This window comes from Pygoscelis adeliae, unplaced genomic scaffold (assembly GCF_000699105.1).
Source record: "Pygoscelis adeliae isolate BGI_AS28 unplaced genomic scaffold, ASM69910v1 Scaffold122, whole genome shotgun sequence".
Taxonomy (NCBI): Eukaryota; Metazoa; Chordata; class Aves; order Sphenisciformes; family Spheniscidae; genus Pygoscelis; species Pygoscelis adeliae.
The window spans coordinates 5,417,344-5,440,043 of NW_008824358.1; the positions used below are offsets into that span (position 1 = coordinate 5,417,344).

The 22,700-nt window shown below is 39.4% G+C and overlaps 1 protein-coding gene across 1 annotated transcript in view; it reads left to right on the forward strand.

Annotated features, from left to right (window-relative positions):
* Positions 1 to 92: 92 nt before the first annotated feature.
* The window catches only part of EFEMP1 (EGF containing fibulin-like extracellular matrix protein 1), a 49,588-nt gene continuing 26,980 nt past the window's right edge, over positions 93 to 22,700 (forward strand). The window contains exons 1-4 of the mRNA XM_009319588.1: positions 93 to 104; positions 234 to 321; positions 3,272 to 3,320; positions 3,499 to 3,762. Coding sequence (XP_009317863.1) covers positions 241 to 321; positions 3,272 to 3,320; positions 3,499 to 3,762 — 394 coding nt within the window. The 5' untranslated portion in view covers positions 93 to 104; positions 234 to 240. The remainder of the gene's footprint in view (positions 105 to 233; positions 322 to 3,271; positions 3,321 to 3,498; positions 3,763 to 22,700) is intronic.

The following is a 22,700-nucleotide window of genomic DNA, read 5'->3' on the forward strand; positions in this document are numbered from 1 at the left end:
CCCCCCTCCCCCAGCTGGATAAAATACAGCGGACTGGAAGCACAGCCAAACCTCACCCTCTTCTTGCAGGAGAAAAGGGGCAGCGTCCCGGCCCCTTCACCCAGGTAGGGGCTGGGCGGGCGCCCTGCGGTGGCAGCCGGGGCAGGACCCGGTCCCGGAGGTGCTGACTGCGTCCTCCAGCGAAGGGGAGCGCTAAAAATATTCCCGTTTTATTTTTCTTTCTTTCTTTCAAGGTTCACCATGTTGACAGCTATGTTCTTGGCCGCTCTCATTCTTATTACAGTACATTCGCAGGAAACTGAGGAAACCATAACGTACACGGTAAGGTTTAATAGAGTTTGAGATAATTACTGCTTTGCAGGGATTCTTTTCTAAATGACCCTTAAGAAAAACCAAATTTCTTGCCAATGTATAGCATGCAATACAAAGTTCTTTGAGTTCGAATGTTAACCATAAAATAAGCTGTTCCTGCACTGCAACAGTGTTTTAAAGTTGAAGTTGACAAAATTGAGCAAAATAGACTACAACTGCCTGTTCTGAAAAGCTTATCTATGTACTGAGCTTGATGAGCTGAACAAAATTATGAGGTTTTAATAGTTTTTTAATCCATTTTCATTAAAAACAGGGTCCCTAGGACCTTCATTTGAAATATATGGAATTTGACAGATAATTAGGTCAAACATTCTTGTGTGTTTTCTTTTGGATATTTCAAGCTGTTTTTAACAAAATGTAAGCACTTCAAAATTCAGCACTCTTAATGAAGCATCTAAGTCCTGGAGTGATCATGGGACTGTTAGTTTCTGAGCTGGTTTGGAGCAGTGGTTTTGCATGGCTTGATAAAATTGTACAAGAATACTGGAAATAGGTTCTGCTTGTAACCAAGTGACAGGGTAAGAGATTTAAAGGCCTTTTTGTAAGGCTTTTTTTTTTTTTTTTAATCTGCTTGTGTTCAGTCTTTGGCTTGCAGAATGCATGTCATGGAAGGAGTGGCAATTACATCGGCTTGGGCTGGGGAAAAACCCGCATTTTCACATCTGATTACAGTTGTAATCCCTGCAACTTGCTTCATATGGGTGGACCTCTGAATATGTGTACAGACATTAGCGCAATGCCACACAAGCAGAAAATTCTGCACACATGCAAAAAGTTAGAGAACCACAGCCAAAGACTGAGATTGTGTCTTATACAAGTAATCCCACTGAAGTCAGTGGGATGGCTCAAGCAAGTAAATATTGCAGAGTTGGACCTTATCAAAGAAAAGCCTCAAGTGAGCATCAGGAAGTCAGTCATAAAATACTTTAACACTGGGCTTTAGAAGCAATAGATTTTTTGAAGGTTGGGAGTACTTCTATTTAGAGGCTCCTGTGATTTTTAAGTCCCTATATATAAGTGGAAACTGAAGATCTAAGTACCTTTTGAAAATCCAGACGGATGCAGGGATCCCACCCCCCTCCTTTTCCACATTTATTACATGTTCTTTTTAAAAAATTAAGTAGCATTTTCTGATAAGCCTATGCAGGTCTGCTTATACAAATAGAAAATTTCTAGCATGCACATATGGCTTGGGTTCCTATACTCCCTTTTCAAAGAGGTCTTAGCATTTAGGTGCTTCGATGATCGTTAGACTCTGATCATGTAAAACTACTTAACAAAGAAACTTAGCGTTTGGAAACTTTACTCTTAGGATGCTACTGTTTCTCATGCGTACATTGTGTTCATTTAGGGCCAAATCCTTTTCTCTTGTAGAAGTCCCTTCAGCTGCAATAATAGATGGACTTGGCTCCTTACAGTTAAATAGACAGTACTTCTGTTGTGCATTAACAGGAATTGGGTGATTCAGTAAATGCATGAATTAGCTGTTTTCCTTTGGGTTTGCGTTTTCATAGCTACAGTAACTTTGGTGTTGTCAACTCAGCATGTAGTCATTCCTTTAGAGATTGAGAACTGTAATACAATTTGCTGTCCACTTACCCCTTTGGAAGAAAAAGCCTCCAAAGTTACAACTCGCTGCTACATTTGGCAGATCGCTGGTGTCACCTGCAAATGAAGAAAATATTTTCAATCCTAATGCTGAGTCAGTGTCCGTTAGTAACGAGTTCCTCAAAATAACTTGAGGATAGTACATGGAACAAGTGGATCTCGGCATCGGAAGGTCAAATTTGGCACTTGTACAGTTCCTCTGCAGCAGAGGAGCTGCAACAAGATTTAGCTTGCTTGACTGTGACTAATTACATTAGCCGACTCAATTCTTTTTTTCTGTAGGGCCATTAAAGTAATATCCTAAGCAGCATAGCATGCATGTGCACCTACATAGTCCAGCTCAGTTGATTAATTGATATTTTAAATGTGTCTGCTGCAGTTGGTAGCATTGTGATGCTTTGCTAATCGGTTTCTGTAACTGTCACCTGCAATTAAAATTACTGCACTGTAGACACTTTAATGCTTTTGGGCAGAGGAGTAATGAAGATACCTACCTAACCGCAGGGCAGAATATTTAAAATCCTTCCTGAAGTTACTAATCTGCATTGATATTAATAGTTGCTGAGTATAATCTTGTTTGAATTTTGCAAAGTCTTTCTTATGTAAGTAGTCCTGCTTTTATAAACTCTAACCGTTTATTGTCTCACAATATAAATTGTTCTTCCTAGACTGCAGTTCCTGGAGTCATGTGATTAAAAAGCATGTGAATGAATTTCCAGCTGTCATGGGATCCTTCCCCATTGCTAGAGTGCTAATGGGAGAGAGGATGAAGTACAGGGGCAGAGAGGCCCATCGGTCCCCCTGGGAAACCGGCCCCAGGAATGAAAGATGTTCCCCTGTTGGAAGGCAGTGAGCAAGATCAAAAAATTCAGAAAAACTCACTGCTCTTTTTCATAAGAAGATTTTCATACTGGTCAGCTGGGTCAGTCCAGAGGTTCATTTATTCCAGGATTCAGCCACTGACAGATGCTTTAAAACAGCATGTAGGAACAAGGCAAGGAGAAAGCAATGCTTTTCTCACTTTGTTCCCCAGCCCCAATAAAACCTACGTACTCACAACAAACGATGCCTTAGGAACTTCCCAAGATAGAGGCGCTCTCTGTATATACTTGTTGTTGTTCCTGCACAGCAATGCTGTACCAATACCCATTTTTCTAGCTTACCGAGGTATGCAAACATTGCATTTCCCTTAGTGTCAAACTTTGAGTTCATTGAAATATGCTTGATTATTTTTCCAAAATAAAGAATCCTGAGTAGCCTAATTTTTAAATCTTTTTTTTTTCCTCTATAGCAATGCACAGACGGCTATGAATGGGATCCTATTAGGCAACGGTGCAAAGGTACAGTAAATAACTTTCAAAGACAGACTTGCCGTTGGTATTCTTTAAGTATTATCGTTACGCACCCCTGTCTTGGACAAGGAGGTGTGCTTGCATGTCTCATTGTGTTATTTGTATTAATGGCTGTTGCAGAAGGTTCGACTGTTAAAAGCATGACTTGTGTTGTTGCTAACCACAGATATTGATGAATGTGAAATAGTCCCAGATGCATGTAAAGGTGGGATGAAATGTGTTAACCACTATGGAGGATACCTCTGTCTACCTAGAACAGCACAAATTATTGTAAATGAGCGCGAAGAAGCAGCAGCAGCTGAATCCACTAGTGGTCGAAACAATGTCATTCGACGGACTCCAGCTGATCCTCACCGTGCCCCTCCAAACCCAACTCATCAAATTCAGTGTGCAGCTGGGTATGAGCAAAGTGATCACAATGTGTGCCAAGGTAAGCAAGCTGCTGTATGTTTTACTTTCAGTATAATTGGAGCGTATGTGATAACAAATCTAATGCCTAGAAAATGACAGCCTATAACTCTTGTGTTTAATAGCATATATTGTTGCACCGTTAAACTGGACACGTATATGCTTCTTTAAGATACGTAAATAAAATACATGCATGTTGTTATTGTTTGAGGTAACAGAACTTGCAGTTTGTTGCAGCCTTACAGGCTGTTCCGTCTATTTCAGGCTAACAAGTAGAATTAATTCTGTTGTCTGTAGATCCTCAAAAAACCCCTTAATGCAAGTAAGCAACTTCAGTCGAAGATTTTGTATTGTATTAAGTATGCCCGGGAGAGAAGGTGCTTTGAAAAAAGTAGGCAACATAGCAAGTCATATTATAGATGGTTTCTAAAGATTTGCAAAACTATATATTTTTTCCAGTAAGTGAATGCTGAATGGAACAAAAATTAACCACCACGTGAACTTTTGCTTAGACCAGATTGTAATGCAGAAGAATACAGTGTTTTTATTATGTATGATCAAGCAGTAGGAACCAAACATCCGAACAGCTTGTGCTCTTCTGATCTCTGTGGAAGTAGTTCTACATAGACCCTGCCAGCTTACTTCCAGTCATAGTCTAGCCAGTCTCTGAAACTATGGCAATGAAGAGCTTTCATCTGAGTGTACATCCACCGCACACAGTGCCAAAATTCTCAGGGTATTAGCAATGTTAATTGTATGCATTCAGGAACCAGGCTCACAAGCACTACTGTAAACTAAGACTGTTTCATTTATTATTTTATATAAATAGTTTACTCTTATACTTGCTGAAGTAACAAATGTTTTGTCCACTGTTTTGTTTTCTTTCATAAAAATATATTCTACTCCTTGTCCGTAAACTTGGTTTTCAAGCACGTTAGTGGGATACCCGCGCAAACAGAGGGCAAAACTTGACCCCATGGTTCATCTTTTCCACTTTGTGGCCCACAACAGTATAATCATATAAAATAGTACTTGAGTGACTATAATCAGGGCAAGCTGTAATATACAGTGGTAGTTCCTTTCTCTCTGGTATTCATGTATACAGAACATTATTTATCACTAGTAAGTAAATTCCCTGTCATTCTGAAGCATAGTAATCATCATGGAGGCTGGATAAGTTATTTTTGTAGGCAAAGCCTCAGAGTTGCATTTCTGGCTTATCTGCTAATGTTCAACATTTCTGTCACTCTCATTCAAGAATGTCAAGAACCTACCGCAGGAGGTCAGTACCATGATCCCCCTTAACCCTGAGCGTTCACTTAAGGTTATCAAGGGAGAATCAATGCCAAGGATGGCAAATGTTTTTCTCCTTAGTTTAACTTAGCAAAGTAGTAGCAGCAGAACCAGGAAGAGAATACCGGAGTCCTGTGTTTGATCCGGCACTCCCTCCTTCAGGTGATGCTGCGTTACTGTGGCTGGCGCTCATCTTTGCTGGTGAATTGCAATAAACTGCTTCAACTTCAGCGTGTAACAACAGTTTTGTTTGATAAAAAAATGCAAGTAACGCTGGAAAACTTCCAAACATGAACATCACTTTTGCTACAATGGCTTTAGGTGTATAAATCAGGGATAGCATAGGAGAGTTTAACAGCGTGTAGTACCAATACCTTCTATTCCAAATAAAGGTTGGGAGTTAGGGTTAACTTAGAGACTGACAACTGGTTGAGTTGAGGTTTTTGTTTTGTTGAGGAGAAGATTGGTGGTGATACATTACTATTATTTTACTCCATGCTCTGGCTTCCTGAAACTTGCAACTAAATACTTATATGCAATTCACAAATTTTTGGTTAATTTATAACAACATCTAACTGTTGTTATAGTACCAGAACTTTTTAACTAGCAGACACGCAAACTACGGTGAAATCTTGGGCTTGACTGAATCAGAGTTTTGCTACTACTTTCCTCATGCCAAAATTTCAGGCTAAATGCAGAAAGCACGGAAATATTAGTGTTTAAAAGCTGAAATGCATTGTACTGAATGAATTCCAGCTGGGAAAAGGGTAGTGGACAGTGTGCTTGAAAGAAAGGATAAAAGACTTTTGGAGCACTTAAAGCATGCATTCAACTTCATGATCTTCATGCTTTTCACTGCTGAAAATATCTTATAAAAGATAATCTTGATCAGCAATGGTCCCACTGTGGATTTATTTAATTATGGTTAAAAGACTTTGCTATGATAACTGCTTGAGGCTCCTAGGGAGTGTAACTTACACATATAGTCACACTTAAGCTTGTTTTATTGTTTAGTAAATCAAATATGAAGTCCAGCTCCTTCTAATTGTTTGCAGATGTATGACATTTTCCTTCCAGTCCAGCAGCACTAAGTATTTTATAACCAATGTGAAAGTGTGGAGACCTCTGTTTAAAACAATAACGTGCTCTGAGGAGCTGTATTACTGACATCATAGTAGAGTATGAGGGGCCTTCTGTTTTAATACAAATGTCCACTCCCTTTTTAAACGTTGAATAGCGAGGGTACGATAGGCCAAACACGCTCATGTTGGTTTCTGCGCTTGGAATAAACATGCATAAGTGACAGTAGTCCTGTTGGACTTCAGGAGGCTTCAGCGATGCGCTGAGCTTCATCGTTAGGTAACAGCATGATGCAGTGTGGCCAGATCCTGTTTCTATTGACAGGAAAGAGGCGCATGATTCCCTGCACTTCTTAATCTACCAAAACATGGCCATATGCCTGAGTTACAAAAGATACTTAATACCTTCTTAACTTCTGACCTGAAGAAAACAAGTGACAATTACAGTATTTATCAGTCTGCAATGCATGCTGTTATTTATTAGAGACAACATAGCACATGAATAGCACACATAGCGTGCTTTGCTATCAACCTGCCGCCTTGCAGAAGACAACTCCATGGAAATGACTGCAGTTTCCTACGATATACATCATTTTTATAACTACTAGTGATCAGAAACATGTTCTTGTATAACTGTGGTGATGTTAGAAGCGTGGGTAGCAAGAACTTCCTGGGAAATTCTTGAGATACTGCACGTGAGCAGTAAGTGCCAGGAACCCCCAAAACTGATGAAAAGGTGAGGGGAGGTTATTCTGGAAGAAGATCTCTTATGTAGAAAATGTACAGAGCACTGACTTTTGTGCTTCAACTTAAAACACTTTAACTGTATCTTAAATTCCAAGTTCATGACCTTAACTAATCCCCCCTCTCCCCGTCTCTGTATAATCACAGCTCCCACTTCGCTGTCACTTCTAAATTTGCCTTTAACTCAAAGGGCTGCTGAATTGGTCACTAAGGTAGATTCCCGTATGTGGCACCTGCCAGCGCTTTCAGGAAGCCACTCAGATGTTCTGACCTGTCATTGAGAGAGTATCACTCAAATTAGGAAAAGCAAAAAACAGAGTAAGAAATATTTTGAAGCAAATTACCAAGTTAGCTAATATTCACAGACACTTTTTGCCTGATAAAAAAAAAACATAAATAGCTGCGCTCTGTTGCCTGCGTACAAGACTGAATTGTATTTCTACTATGTTGTTAGGCTCTCCGTGATTTGTGTCTGCTCCTATTGAAGTCAAAAGAAAATCACCCAATTAATTCAATTTTGTCAAATCTAGTCTGCAAGAAACTACCAGCTTTTCCTAGAATGCTAATGACACTTGAATGAAAAAAAGACCAAGCAAAGGTACCAAATAACCTGTAAACTTGAGAAGGGAAAAGAACTTTTTTTTGCCTTTCTATCATGCTGGCAATACAAGCAATAAAGTAAGCAAACTTTTTTGCTCCTCAGCTAGATTAGCTTCCTATATTTCTCTAGTCTCTTTATAACCCTTTGTGCTACTGTGACTGTAAAATACAGGGAGGAGAGAAGTTGTAATAAAAGATATCAATGCTTTCTTATATGGAAGAGAGACACATTTTTCAGATAGTTCTGCCTAGACTTGGTGGACGGTGGTTGCTTTTTTTTCCTTTTCTGTGGGGGGAGGAAAGGAATTAACTTGTTTTCTGTGCTGTGGTTATTTTTCCCTTGCAAAATCATTTTAGGGATCTCTTCACTGATAGGAGTTGGGGGGGGGTGTTTAATTTTCCAGTACTTTTCAAAGTAACTTACCATACTCAATCTAGGCTTTTACCTCAAGAAGTTAAATCAGTGTAAATAAGTTAAATAAGCCTAATTCCTTTTTTTTTTTTTAAGGAGAGAAGGACAAGGGGGAGCAGTCATGATGTTTTGTTTTTCCATACAGAAATCACTTTATATTATATATATATACACATGTATATATATATGTTAGGGATGTGCAACTAGCATATAAAGGACATAAAAATTGGGTAAGTGCAGGTGCACCCAGCCTGGCCCTTTGCAGAACCAGTTCAGGTTAGAGAGTCTGGGTGTGCCTCCAGCAGGGTGCTCTTCGTTGACATTTTGGCTGGGGTGCAGACTGCACTTCTGAAATACACCTCCTAATGAGCTCCACTTAATGTGCTCTGATTTGCTCCACTGAGTGGTCTTGGAACATGCAAACCAGATCCCGTTCAGATGAAACTAAACCTGAAATGCACTGCAGGAGTGCCACAGTCATTAACAAGTGTTCAGGCTCCAGGACCAGACTAGAAAGAGCCCAGAGACCCTCAAAAATGCATGTACTGGGACATTGGAGCCTCTGTGCCAACGTCTAATCTGCTTCTATGGGTCCACACTATTTGCTAATGCAGGCATAACCTAAAACATACCTATAAATAGTTTCTTAGGCTGGCACCAGAGATGTTTTGGGGAGCCTTTTGTAAAATATCACCTGTGGAGCATCCCAAGTTTTCCCACTTCTTGCATTTAAGGAGTAATGCTTTCAGGACTGCTTTTAAAAGAGCCCGAGTTGTGACAAGTTTAGTTCCAGAGTTGTTCCTCTCAACAACACAAGACCTGTTTAGTTTGAGGAAAGGATGAGGAGAGAGGCTGTGGTAGGAAAAAATAAGGTCTAGTTATCTGTTTTAGGATGTCATTAGTTCAGTTCATCAAAGTGCTTACTCAGGCACAGTTTATATGTACATATGTTTGCTGCAGTACTTCAGCAAGTGGAGAATACTTGTTGCCAGCAGTAGCCACCCTAAGAGACTGACCTGGTTACACATGCCATTTGAATACTAATTACTTGGAAAAGCCGGAGGAATTTTGCAGGTCTAAGAGAATCCACAGAAGGATACAAGCTGACATTTTCACAGCTCTTTGTACTGAGTGGTCATAGACGCCAATTAATTTCTTGTACATTTGGGTACATCATGCAGAGATCATCTTTCATCAGCCCATCCTGAACCAATTGTTCAAGCTGCTAAGCTGTGAAACCACTGCATTTTGCTGCAAAGAGCCCTTTTTGGAGCATCTCTTTAATAGCCTTGAGGGACCAGAGGGGAGGTCACAAAAACCATCTTGTTTTGAGGGCCTGAGGGCCTGTTTTTGGGCATTTTCAAAATTTGGCCACTCTGAATCATCTTCCCATCTGTGCTATTTGCACAGCTGTGAGTGTCATGTCAAGACCTTGGATAGATATTCTCTGCTCTGTCTGACCATTTTACTGTGAACATCCATCACAAGCATAAATACTAGCAGCTGCTTTACTTCCTTTAGTTACTTACTGCTTTTCCATTATTCTGGCCCCTGCAGGAATATGCTCAGTACGTTGCAGCTAAAGATTCATACCATATGCTAATCGCGCTAAGTCTCCTAAATTCAGGCAAGCTTCCGAAAGTTGTATTTACCTTAGCTTCCTGAATTGTGATTATGCAGGCAAACACTAGACTTCAAGTTTAAGTAAACCCATTAGCAGTTCTCATGGCTCCTTATTCAAGAAAAATGGGATCATGCAGTAGTCACATCGACTGTCATACTTTTGGGTTTGATTTGTTGATTGTAAAGCCCGTTTGCTTAGTAGCTCTGAGGCGGCTAATGTTTTGACAGACAAAACATAGCAAATGTATTCGGAAGGCATATGGCCTGAAGAAAGTCCAAACTTCCAGCCATCTGTCCTCCTTCAGAATTTCACTCCCTAGGCCGGAGGTCTTTTTCATAATGCAATCGGGAACACCACCAGATAGCAAAGGGGAAGAACATGCTTATGTCTGATCCTGACTGGGCATCCCAGTATACTTGGCACGCCATTAAAACGCACAGAGTATTTATTTATCTCTTCAAGGAATTCCCTGTATCTGTTGCAAACACTCGGACATAAGCATCCTAAAAGTCAGTAAACCCTACAAGGAATGATAGCTGTCATCTGTTGCATTCAGTAGCATCGGATAGCATAAAACATGATTTGTGGGAGCACGGGCTGGCTTTCGTTCCCTGTTTCAATACCTGCTGTCAATGAATTGTGGTCTACAGAGTTGCAGCGATACGGAAAGTTTCCCTAGCAGTAACAGCAGCGTAAGAGCATCCTGGCAGCTACTTTTAGCACCCTTCTTCAATAATTTTATAGCGATACCATTGCCACTTTGTGGCTAGATTCTTTCTCCCATACTTCCATGAAAGAATTATAGCGATGTTCTCAATGTGTTTGCTTTGAGCAGGTCTGCAGTTATTTCATCCCGAACTACTGCATTCTAGTTCTTTAGCCTGCTGAGAAAGGTTGTGTGTTCCTCCTTTCTCCAAGTGTTTACTCAAGGTAATTTTCTCTCGACCAACACTTTTTTCTGTTTTCAAACCCAATTCCTGCTTCAGATTACTTAGTATATAATGGAAATGCTCTTATCTGTATTTTATTTTCATGTTTGAAGTTTGGGTTACCGAGTCACCTTTTCTAACCCTAGAACATCTCTAAAGGATCTCAGCATTACAGACACACACTTTTTAAAGGTCCAAGACGTTTCTTGAGCATCTCCAATGATGGGACGCTAATTTAGCAAGCTGGAAAACTAGTTCAAGAGCTGAAGTTCAGAACTGTCATTTTCCTTATTTTATTCTCTTTCCAAGTGATTTTCTTCGTTTCTTTTTCATGCTGGCAAAGGAAGATGATAGCTACTGTTTGTATTTGCCTTTCTGCATGTGCCAAAATAGTCCTAAAGGAAGAACAAAGCTTCCCACAGATACCAAAGTGGTCTGTTTGATTCTTCACTGTACCACCTCATGATGCCTATGTTCCTTTGCATATCCTTTACTAAGGAAAAATATCTGCTGCACTACAGCCAAGCAAACCAGTCTCCACCATGACTTGAATTAATTCAGTATGTTGTTTAGGCTTGCTACTTTGCCATTTTCTTATCGTCAAGGACAATGAGAACATAGCGTTATAGGACCACACAATGAGATATTTTTGGTCTGGTGGAAACCACAATGAGAGAGTAATTTTTGAGTTCACCTTACCAGGTTGCATCTTAAACATTCTGGATATTTTGTGGTATAGTCAACTATTTGTGTACAGCACTCTGTCGTGGCAACCCCTTTGTCCTCTGTGTGTGTGTTAACTAAGAACTTTTACATCTTGTTCACGGGTTTCATGTAAGTTGAGCTTGGCCATCTCCTTTCATTATACATCAAGAATATTTATTCTCATTTTCTGTCTGTGATGCTTTTTGAGCTATTTTTTCTGGACTTTCATCTATGTTCTATAATATTTCGTACAAGATTTAAGCATCCTTTCAGCTGAAGGGTTCTTATCAAAGGGAAGTTTGCCACATACCTGTCAAAGTTCAATTGCTTCTATCCACAAGATCAAAAGATCTGAACTTGGCTAGTAAGATCTCTTCTCTCTGTATGTAACAAGAATATATGGAATAGGTAATCAGCCATGTAAGGTTCATGGATAAAACGCATGATATTTCACAAAAATTGATCTGTTTTCATCTTTAATTTGCTAAGTTTTGTTTTCATAGCAGCCAAAAAGCAATAGTTTTTGAGAGAAAGCTGTTTACCATAATTGAATATACAAGAAAATTTAACCTGAAAGAACATATTAAACGCACGAGAATCCTGCTTGTATCTTCTTTCATTTACATTTTAACTTTACTAAAAATACAGGAGGGATTTGCAAATTGCAAACTATGATGTAGTTTAGCATACATGTAATTATTCTAAAATACCTTTTTGTAATTATTGTAAAATACATTTATGCTCATTCATATTTGGTTTTATTTGTTGATCTGAAGTCATGTTAGAAGTTGGTTCTGTTGTAAGTATAGTGGAGAAATGATTAATTTGTTATGTATAATTATATGGTAAAACCTGTAGCTTTGAAGCTGAAAAAAGTTACTAAGAAAACAACATGGGTTACACACACTTTTATAAGGTACAGTGCTAAGAAAAAGTTCTTGAGTCCCAGAAATGAATTAGACCTTTTCTGGCATAATGTATCCCAATCACTTAATTAGGCATTTTTAGAACTAGATATTCAGTAGACCCTTATTTGTTGCTGATACTGAATACCTTAAATAAGTAACTTCACCTAACTGAAAAATGCCCCATAACTATTCTGCAGTTAGAAGGTGGGGGGTTGTTTGTTGCTTTGGTTTTTAGTGGGGTTTTTTTGGTTAGTTGTGTTTTGGTTTTGTTTGTTGGGGGGTTTTTTACATGGCTTTCTTATTTCCATTTCTTACTGTCAAAACATTATCTTTCAGGAGGTGGGAAAAATAGTACTTGCTTGGTCAGGGACAGTGGTGATGACCATAGATGGCTATCCACAGGAACAAGTAAAATTCTTAAATAGGATGATAAAGGATTCAGTGTATGAAGGTGTATCTCCTGGGAAGAGATGTTTACTTTGGGAAGCTCTGAATTTGTCTTTACTAACTCCTGAATAAAAATTTCATGCCTTTGAGTGGACATATCTAGGCATTATTTAAGCCTATTTAAAACAGATCTGAAAAGGAGAAGACATGGCTGAGCTTTCTTTTACAAGCTGAATTTAATCTGGAGTAAACTTCTATTCTAATGCATGACCCGGTATGATATGACATAAGCAAATCTGACGTTGCACTTGAGCATGTTTAGTCCATGCTTGAACAGATGTTCTATTTAGTTTCCTGAGTACAAACAGAACTTGTTCAATTATTTTCATATGCATATGCCTGCATGGGTGGGATTCCTGATAACAGGTAACTGGTCGTAATGTGTTGCAGTCAAACCTCAATAGATAGCGAAAGCAACGGAGAGTATAGTGATTTTAAAGTTTCAAGCCTGAATGGCTTCAGGAATGTTTTTTGTCCATCAACACTAGTAAAACCTTCAGCCTGAGTTTTCAAAGTAATTGGTCACTGTCTACCCATTAATCTTTTCTTTCAAGAAGATGGCCTTTATAAAGGAGAACTGGCCTTCTGCTAGCCTCTGAGTAAATAATCATTTCGTCTACTTCGATACTATTGACACCTAAATTCCACTACCACCTGTAACTTGCACCAAAAGAAAAACTTTGATAAGTCAGATTACTGTATAAAACTGGTGTTTATACAAAGATGTAGAAGTTTGTTTTTCAAGAATTAAAATTCACAAGAATTAAAGAAATCCAGGGGAAAAAGATAAGACATCTTATGGCATGAAAAAATACCACGATGCCAGAAAAACCATAATATGGATAATCAATTACTGCTTATTTCTTAGCATTAACAATTTAAAAAGAAATCCTTATCAATACTGTAACAGCTGCCTGTTCTAACAGAAGTAGTTAGAATTGGAAAACACAAGGACTTTTGACAGGTAACAATTTTCTGTATGGTTTTAAAGAGGTTGCCAATAAGCTAACATTTAATAACAGACTTGCACAGAGAAAAGGAATAAAACATGGCAAAGCAAGCAGAAATTTAAGTGTGATTTTAGCTGACTTGACCTAGCTTATCAGAAAGATGGAAAAAGCAATCTCTTTCTTGTCTAGACTTACTCAGTGGAGAATTTTGGATATCTGGGCTGCATTAGAAAAGAGCTGGAATTAAATACACATTTAGAAGCAACAAATACAGTTCAATGCTTGGAGAAGGTTCATCTAAGTTGACAAAGATAGCATCATTTCAAGAAATAGAGATCTTTGTCAAGTGGCTTAAAAAAAAAGTTAGAGTTCTACATCAATTTTGAAATCATTTTGTTTTGCACCTGTGTTTCCAGATCTTACTTGTACTTTTATATCTTGTAGTATTTAAAGCACTTTCTCAGTAGATGAATTTGTTTTCAAGGGGCTTTCTTATCAGGAACAAGTTCTCCACATAGCTTTTAGATGATAAAGGTGAACCAGATAAAACAATGTATTGCCTATCACACTTAGGGCTAGTTAAAAGCCGTAATATTTCAACAGGCGGTGTTGTAGTTAGTACATAATCACATCAGAAATAAGCAGTGCTTTGGAGCACCCACTGATCTGCCCCCGTAGGCTGTGGAAGATACCTTACTTTATTCCTCCCAGAAGTTGTTGGAGACTGAATAAGGAGAGTGTGCAGAATCCAAAAGTCATTGCCATTCCCAGGGGTAACAAAAAACCACATTCTTCCCTGAGGTCATTCTGCTTGCATTTACTCTGCATCTAGATCTTCCTCGGGCTTATCTGTTTTAATTTGAAGGATCAGAACTTCTTGAAAAGTTCAGGATGGTTGCTAGACCCTAAATAAAGATATTGCTGATGCTTCTAGGCCCAGTATTTTTTACCCAGTGCAGAGGACACTGTGCAAGCAGATGAAAACGACAGTATTAAGTCAGCAACATTGTACTGGTTGAGCACCTCTTGGGCTGCTGGGCTTGCAGAAGCAGGAGAGCATTACAGCTCAAATGAGCCTGAGTTGGAAGAAAGTTATAGCCATCATCCTGATATGGCTTGTGCGCTGCAGAAGTTGGGTGCAGGAGAAAACTACCAGTTTTTCCCATGGTAAACACTGTTTGACCATTGTTTAAACAATCCAGAAAGTATATTCTTAAGTTTTAATCTATTATTCAGCGTGTGGCAAATTATTATTTTGGGGAGGGGGCTGCTTTTTTTTTGTGTTCCAAGATAAAGTATTCCTCTATCAGAAGGCTCTATATGCCTATATAAAGGAAAATTCTCCATTTCTAGAAGACATCTTTATGAAAAGGTTGCTTCATTACGTATTTAAATCAAAATGTTCTCTCCATTATGATTACACTCAAATTTCTGTATTCACCGTTAAGAGAATCTCTTCCTTACTGTGCATGCAGATTTATAAGGCTCCAGGCACCTTTGAAATAAATTGAAAGCACAGCCATGTAATAAAGCCAAAACCAGAAACTAGCCAAGGAGATCCACCCAGCAACACCCTCGAACACCCTCAGCCTCTTCCCCTAAGCACAGCTTTAGAGCACTGGTCTTGATCTCGTCTCCGCTTTCTCCACCCTCATGAAAGCTTCCTGGGGGATTCCCCAGCTAGCAGAGAAGCAGGAGCTATGCGAGTGGCTGTTTGTGATGCAGAAACAGTTCACTTGCTTGATTTTCTTACCTATCAAACGGCTCATAAGGAGCACAGCAGCTGTTTGCAGTACTGCTCAGCCCATTTCAAGGGGAACGTGGCAAAGCAAGAGCAGCTCACAGCAGGAGAAAGCACCAGTTAGGGGATGAGGAGAGATTTTAACAACTGAGAAGAGAGATAAGCGTGGCAAAACCATACAGAAATAACGAAGGGGTTGGAGAAAGCAGACTGGCAACTGCTGTTCCCACTTTGAAACATCGCAATTCAAAGCTTCATTTACGATGCTGAAAGGTGGTGTAGTCAGAGGACCCCAGAAAAGAAACGCTTCCTGAACTCACTGCTATAGGATGAGTGAGGCCAACAATTTAAGAACTTAATTAAACAAAGGTCCGGACATTTTACACAGTGAGACCAGAAGTTAAAAAAGAGCAACTTTTGGAAGGGATAACAAACCTAATTTATATGTTTAAGGCAATCTTTGATAATTAAAGAATGTCAGGATGAGGTTAATTGTTGGAAAGTAGATTGGCAATATCTGTACCCTTCTGAGGTATCTCATGCCCAATTTGAGAAAGCATAGCGTGTTAAGTTTTCCATCTTTCTGCATTTGGTAACTGCTACCTGTAGATTGAGCATAAAGCCCGTTCCCCAGAGCTTTGATTAATCGGTCTGGTGGACATCAGGTGTTCAGTATCGTAACAGAACCATTCCCTGCCCTACAAGCTGCAGAAGGTTGAGACATTTTTTTTTTAAGAGAGCAAACCAGTGTAATTCTGTTGAAAATTAAAACCATTGGGGAATTCAGACAAAAACTTCTGTAATTCTGACAAAGTGATGTATAAATAATCTGATCTGAGTGTTAGCTGTCAAATGCAATTTAAAACATTTCTATATCGAAAAGAAATGAGGTATTAATATCAGAACATTTTCATCATAGGAATCACAGTTTGTTATTGTGGGGAAAAACATACAATACTGAAATTCAGTGACATCCTTTTGTACTGCCACAGCTTTCAGGGGCCTTACTTAGGCTCCATTCTTCTGGACAACATACACATGTAGAAGGAAATCTGTCCTACTCTGAACAGCTTAGTGGTGCATGCACTTGCATACCTTAACAAGCACAGACTTTACACAACACTATTGCTGTGTTTAGCGTTGTATTTGGGACAAAAGCAGCAGCAGCTTATATCATTCTTTGCATTCGATTCTTTGTTTTAGTATCTGTCCAACTTAGCCAAAAACTGGCCTCAGCGAATTCTGGCTTGTAGATGCTGTGGGAGCCCTGGGGGATCCATACACATGCCTCATCTGTGACCAAACAGGGGCTAAGGAGCCATTTCACAGCGCCTTGTCCTCAGGGTGGAGTTACTCTCCTACAACAGCTATGATCAGTAGGCTGAAAGCAAAATATTAGAGAGACCAAAGGGACCAACTGGGATTTTCACAGACTGAATGGCCACTAAGGGGTTCAGCCAGAAAGAACGATCCTAAGTGTCTAAAAATATGAAAACAAGCAAAAAGGTGAAACAAAAATGTTTTGGTTTTTAATTTGGCCATAACATTCCAAGCAGGACAGCCATGGGATCTGCCTGGATCAGCTCAAGACCATCTTTGCAGAACAGCGCAGAAGCTCATGCAACGCACCAACTAACATACACTGCAGCTTTATGGCATAAAGTTACAGAACCGTCTCCGTCACACAAATTCAGATTCAAGACAGCATTACTGTCCCATTGGGATGCAATTGGGTTGGGTAGACAACAGCCCTTAAAAACTGGAATGATAACATGCAGGTTTTTCCATTCCTATCATTTGTCCTTAATTTGAAAAATTAAATTCTTAATGTCCCATCGTTAACTATTCTTAGCACTAATGTCACAATTTAGCCCAGTGATGACCAAATGGTTTCCTTACAGTTTTTCCTCCTCTCAGTTCACAGCTGTCCTGGATTTATTTAGTTTGGTGCTTAGGTTGCATAAAAAAAGTTTTGTGACTCAGCCTCCATAAATGTTTTAATCAGAAACCTCACTTGACTCCACTACTGCCTGAAGAACACTATCTGTAAAAAATCAGAGGAAAGAAAGGTAGTACAGTTCTCCATTCTGGTTAATAGCTTAGAGTACATGTACAGCATCATAGAATAATTCAGGCGAGAAGGGATCTCAGGAGGTCTCTAGTCCAACGTCCTGCTCAAAGCAGGGCCAGCTCTAAGATTAGACTAGGTTCATCAGACCCTCAGACCAGGGAGGTTTATCCAGTCAGGTCTTGAAAACCCCTGTAGATGGAGAGTGCACAACCTTTCTGGGCAACCTGTTCCACTTCTTGACTGGCCTAATGGTGAAAAAGGTTTTTCTTTATATGCAGTCAGAACTCCTTTCAATTCACCCTAGATTGACAGAGACAGACAAGAGAGATGTGCTAAAGATGTAGACTTTCTCTCCCCCCCCCCTTCATTTTTCAAGCTCATTTGCATTGGCCCCTCAGTTTTACTTATCAAACTATTTAGAATTATTTATTATTTCATTTGGCTGTAGCACAGAGAGGGTACCAGTCAAATTTTCCTTCTGGAAGGCACTGTATGCACAGATGCAGCAGAAGCGCTCACCTAAGAAAGCCTTCCATCTTCATACTTCTAAACATTTGGCGTGCATCCTTCTTTAGTCTATTTTCTTCAACAAAGTTTAAAAAAATATACCTTCTTGGGTTTTACCTACCACAAAGACTATTTCCTACTGTACTTTTCAGAACTGAAATTTTTATAAGACTGGTTTGTTTTCTTACAAAGGGTGAAGGTGAGGAAGTGCTTTCCATAAGGGAAAGTAACACAATTCCGGGGCAGCCCTGAGTAGCACAAACATTTTCATGGAAAGCAGACTGGGTAGTGAGAAGCTGAATGTCGTTCCCAGCCTCCCGTGGCCCAACTCTTGCTCCAAGTAAATCTCTGCAGCTTTTTCAGTTTCAGATTGTGAAGAAAAAAAAAAGAAAAAAGAAATATCAATGTGTATCCACAAACCAGGAAAAAAACGTAAAAGTTTCACTGATCAGTGTCTATGCTACTTAGCGTGCAAAGCTCTGAATAAACACAAAGATTTATTCATAGCTAGCGCCCAAACTTCTTAAAGTACTGAAAGTATATCAAGACTGATTTTAACAAACAAAACCACTGCTCATACTTCGAGGTGTCATATTAAGACACATTTAGTTGTGTTCCAGCATTTAAAGCATGTGCTTGGATCCCAGCAATTTCACTGACATCCTTGCACATGCCTAAATTTACACAATTACTTAATGCTGTCCTGAATTAGTCCTTCACCTTGCTGCTAGGAAATTCTATTTTAAAAACCCTCACTAAAAAAAAAACCTTACCAGAGCAAGCCTGCAATACCAAGAGCAGACCGAGCCTATTCACAGGTGGGTAGGAAATGCTTGAAAGTATGGGAGGGAGCAGCCTTGATCTGAAGGAACGGTGCTGTTTACTCAGCTTGCAGTTACATCGCTGGAACATAGTTTTCAGATAATTCTGCTGAATATCCCAGCTTGTCTCACATCTAGCAGTGCTGTCCCATTCAGATACTCTTCACATCATTTTTGTGTCTTTAATTCTTTATTCTCTCTTCCTCTTCTCTTTACTTAAAGTGGCAACAAGTACCAAAAACTGACTGAAAACAGCAATTCACACCGCAATCCTGGATAAATGACTATACAATTAGCAACATCGCAACGCGAGTTTCAAAATGTTAATGAAATAAAGCTGCTCCTTTAGGAAACTAGATGCTTTACAGTTTATGATTTATGGTGACTCTAAATAGGAGTGTGAACAGTTTACAGTGCCAGATGAAAAAATGTTGTCACTTTTACTAACTAGATATTTCATGCCACTTCTGTAGTAAGTGATGCCTGGGCTTGACTAAAACAATCATCTCCTCAGTATCCTCTGCGTAAAGTCTTATCCCTTCTAGAAATTGAATGGCAAAATTGTTATGATCTGAAAATCAGATACTTTTTTTCATTATGAGGAGCAGAATGATGCAGCGGACCTGACTGGTTTGGGACAGAATGACACGTAGCTGTATGTCCACAGAGAGTTCTTTCCATGAACTTCTCAGATTCATTTTCTGGCTCAAGAGGCTTTGCTCTCTACTACTGGACATTTCGGGCAAGCACATGTACACGTAATAAGTATGAAGCCTTATGGGGTAAATAAAAATTACTGCACAAATAAGCGTAATAATAAATCAAGCCCAAGAGTTTAGGTCAATATGCAGAATTAACCTATTTACTGAACGTTCTGTAGATAAGAGATCATTGTTCTTTGCTTTGAAAAGATTTCTGGTTTTAATATGTATTCAGCCATTACTTATCTATTATGCTTTGCTTCCTTTTTATTTTCCTTTTATTGAAAATGAGACCCAACTCCTTAAAAATCATTTGGACTTGATCCTAAAACACATTGAACACTTCCCAGTCCTTTTGAAAATAATAGGATACAAGAACTTTCATGACTTAGTTTTCATTTCTCTGAGGTGTTTTTGAAACCAGTTCAGAAGATTCTAGCTTGTTATTATCTGAGACATTGTGTTTCTTTTCTTTCATATTGATCTTTTTGCCGGTCCACGAGATCTCCAAGGCATACTAATATTCTGTTAGCTCCTAAATAAGCTTAGCTACAGATCTAGCTACAGAGGATGTTCAACTGACTGCTAGAAACAAATCTTGTCATTGGTCTTCCACCAGCGTTCTGCAAATTTTTGGTAGCATGTGATTAGTTAAAACCAGCCTCTAAATCAATGGAGTTGATTAGGTACTACATACAAAAGTTTTCAAGCTACTTAAGCCCGCATGTCTACAGTCCGTTAAAAAGCTTCCCCTCCTCTTCAGTAGTCCCTGTCTGGAAATCTTGTATTTCGCAAAAGCTTTTAAAAATCTTTTCAGGCCACAGATACCATTACCTACCAGACTGATTCTTGCTATCCTTTGAAATCCTCCACTCTCTCTCTTCTCTTAGACTGCAGGTTGCTTGAAAGCGGCCCTGTCTTTCAGGTCAAAGTTTGCATATCAGCAGAACAGTGGAATCCTTATCCACGACGGGGGCCTTCTGTAAGCTAGCAGCACAGAGAAATCCAAGCACCGTGGTAGACCTCTTAAGCTTACACAATAAATTTGAAGTTGCTTAGCCTGGGAGAAGGCTTAACGTTGCAAACTGGTTTGGGTTATTCAAGCTAACAAAAAAATCATAGTAGCATAAATAATAATAGGATTGGTAAAATTATCAAAAAAATTATTTTAAAACACTTTAGCTTCAGAATTTTAAGTAATTCTCCCCCTTATCCTATCGGTAAGAAATTAATGTGCTTGTAGATGTTTACTTTTTCTCCACTATAAATAGACCATCTCACTGATACTTAGGTACGTATCTCCTTGCTTTACTTTTTAATTCTATGCTTTGCTTTTGGCGTTAACTACTGCAATATAATTAGTCTCCCCTAGATTCATCTTCTGTCAGTTCATCTCTTGCCTCATCAGTTATTGGAAGATAGCACTTCCATGAAGAAAGAGCCACTAGTCATTTTTTTTTTGCCATCCAGCAGATGAATGATCATGGCATGGACTTTTCCCCTGAAGTGCACAGCTGCAGAGCCGAGTGGACAGTCAGTCATACTGGAATTAAATCCATCTGGAAGGCATTTGAGGCAGCAAAACATCTATGAAAACCTTGAGTGTGATTGACAGCTTTTTCCAATAGCTTTGATGGAAGTCTAAATTGAGAAATCTCTTCTCCCATCCTGCAAGAAGTTATGAGCAAAATTTATTTTGACCAACCAATATTGGCCTGTATTCAACAGCATATGAGGCCCTTATGTTCCCCTGTAGGCTTGTGCTCATTAGTTAACCTCTGCGATGGTCATGGAAAGGCTAGATTAGATTTTAATCAAACATTTATGACTGTCTACTTAGAGCTAGAGACAACTGGGCAGTGAAACAGTTATGCTGAGCAATGCGCTGATAATGTTCTGGGCATCCCCCAGAAATGCCGAGATGCAGACAGGCTACATATCCTTGGCAATTAGCTCATACACTCAATTTGCAAGAAAATCAAAATCTGGGACCTCGTGCCTTTTAAAGAGGGGATGGAATACACTGAAAACCAAGCAAAATACCTTCTGAAAAAAAGGTGAAGATAAGGAGGGGCCTCAACACTACCTGTTGAGGAAGGACGGCTAAAACTTCCCACTCATTTTTCTTCCAGGAGCCAGGAGCAAGAGAAACATCTCATGCCACAAAGTATTAAAAAACTTGTCCAGTGAATCCGTCAGGGCTTGTTCCATCCCTTCCCCATGCTAACTAAATAGGAAGGCAATTCCGATTGATTCCTGCAGGTCTCTGGAGGCAAAAAGCCTGGTTTGGATGGGCATCTGTACTAACAGTTGTCCCACAGTAGATCTCCTCCTTCCTGCGTACTAGACTCCGTGCTGCTGGTGCTTTTCAATGCCTGCCAGCGACCCAGAGCCAAAAGACTTGTCTGACATTGAGCAATTGCTAATACTAGTGTACCCCTTGAGGGCTGAAACGGTTAATTCCTCAATGTCCTTGGCGATACTGCCTACTTAACATCAACATGTTCTGGGGAGCGCCCACGCTTTGTCACAACCACAGATAGTTTCAAAAACAACAATTTTCTTTAATTCGGTTGTAAACTACTCTTTCAGGAATTTCATCGACTTGCACGGAGTAGAAGGGATTGTCAGAGGAGCTTCTTGTCCTTTCATGACCATCTTGCAAAAGCTGATTTTCTCACCAATCTGTGTGTTGACAAAGTGTATTTCTCTCCCAGTGCTCACTTACCTGTGTTCTGTACATTTTAAGATCGTCTCGAGACTTGCACAGTGCTGTATCTATTTTAGATTGTTTTTATTGGCAACTAACGTATACTACCATGCACCCACGTGAACAAAATTACAGAGCCCAGACAACTTTTGTACAGAGTTCCTTTGGCCACAGCTTCTCTGTGGGTTTCGTTTGGCAGAAGTGATATCAAGCAGAAGTCATTCCCTCTGCTTCTGATGTAAACTAAAATACACCTTATAAATAGAAAATACAGGCACTGAGAGCAGTGCCTTTGGGCAAACAGCCACCTTTGGGCTATGGGAAAAATTCAGTTAGATATGATTCATGAATATAATGAATAGGGTGCCATAAACTCGCTTTGCTCTTCACAAACAAAGGCGCATTCTCTGCCTTGAAAAATTAAAAGGGCAGAACCCAGAGGAATAAGGAAAGAAAAACAGGAGGAAAGTAAAAGTGGGAGATTTAAGGGGGAGAAAGAAAAACGCGGGCTTGAGTTGTCAGAGTGGAAAGTATAATTTTGAAGACCATCAAACAATGCGTGGAGTAGAACAAGGGGCTTTGTTAGGCACTGAATCCCTCTGCATCTCACTTCTGATGAGCTCCAGCTTTAATTTTGCAAAATTCAAAGTGTAATACATTTCAAAAAGAAGTTAGTTTGTTCTTTAAGCTCTAGTTTAGTTGAAGGCTCCTATTGATT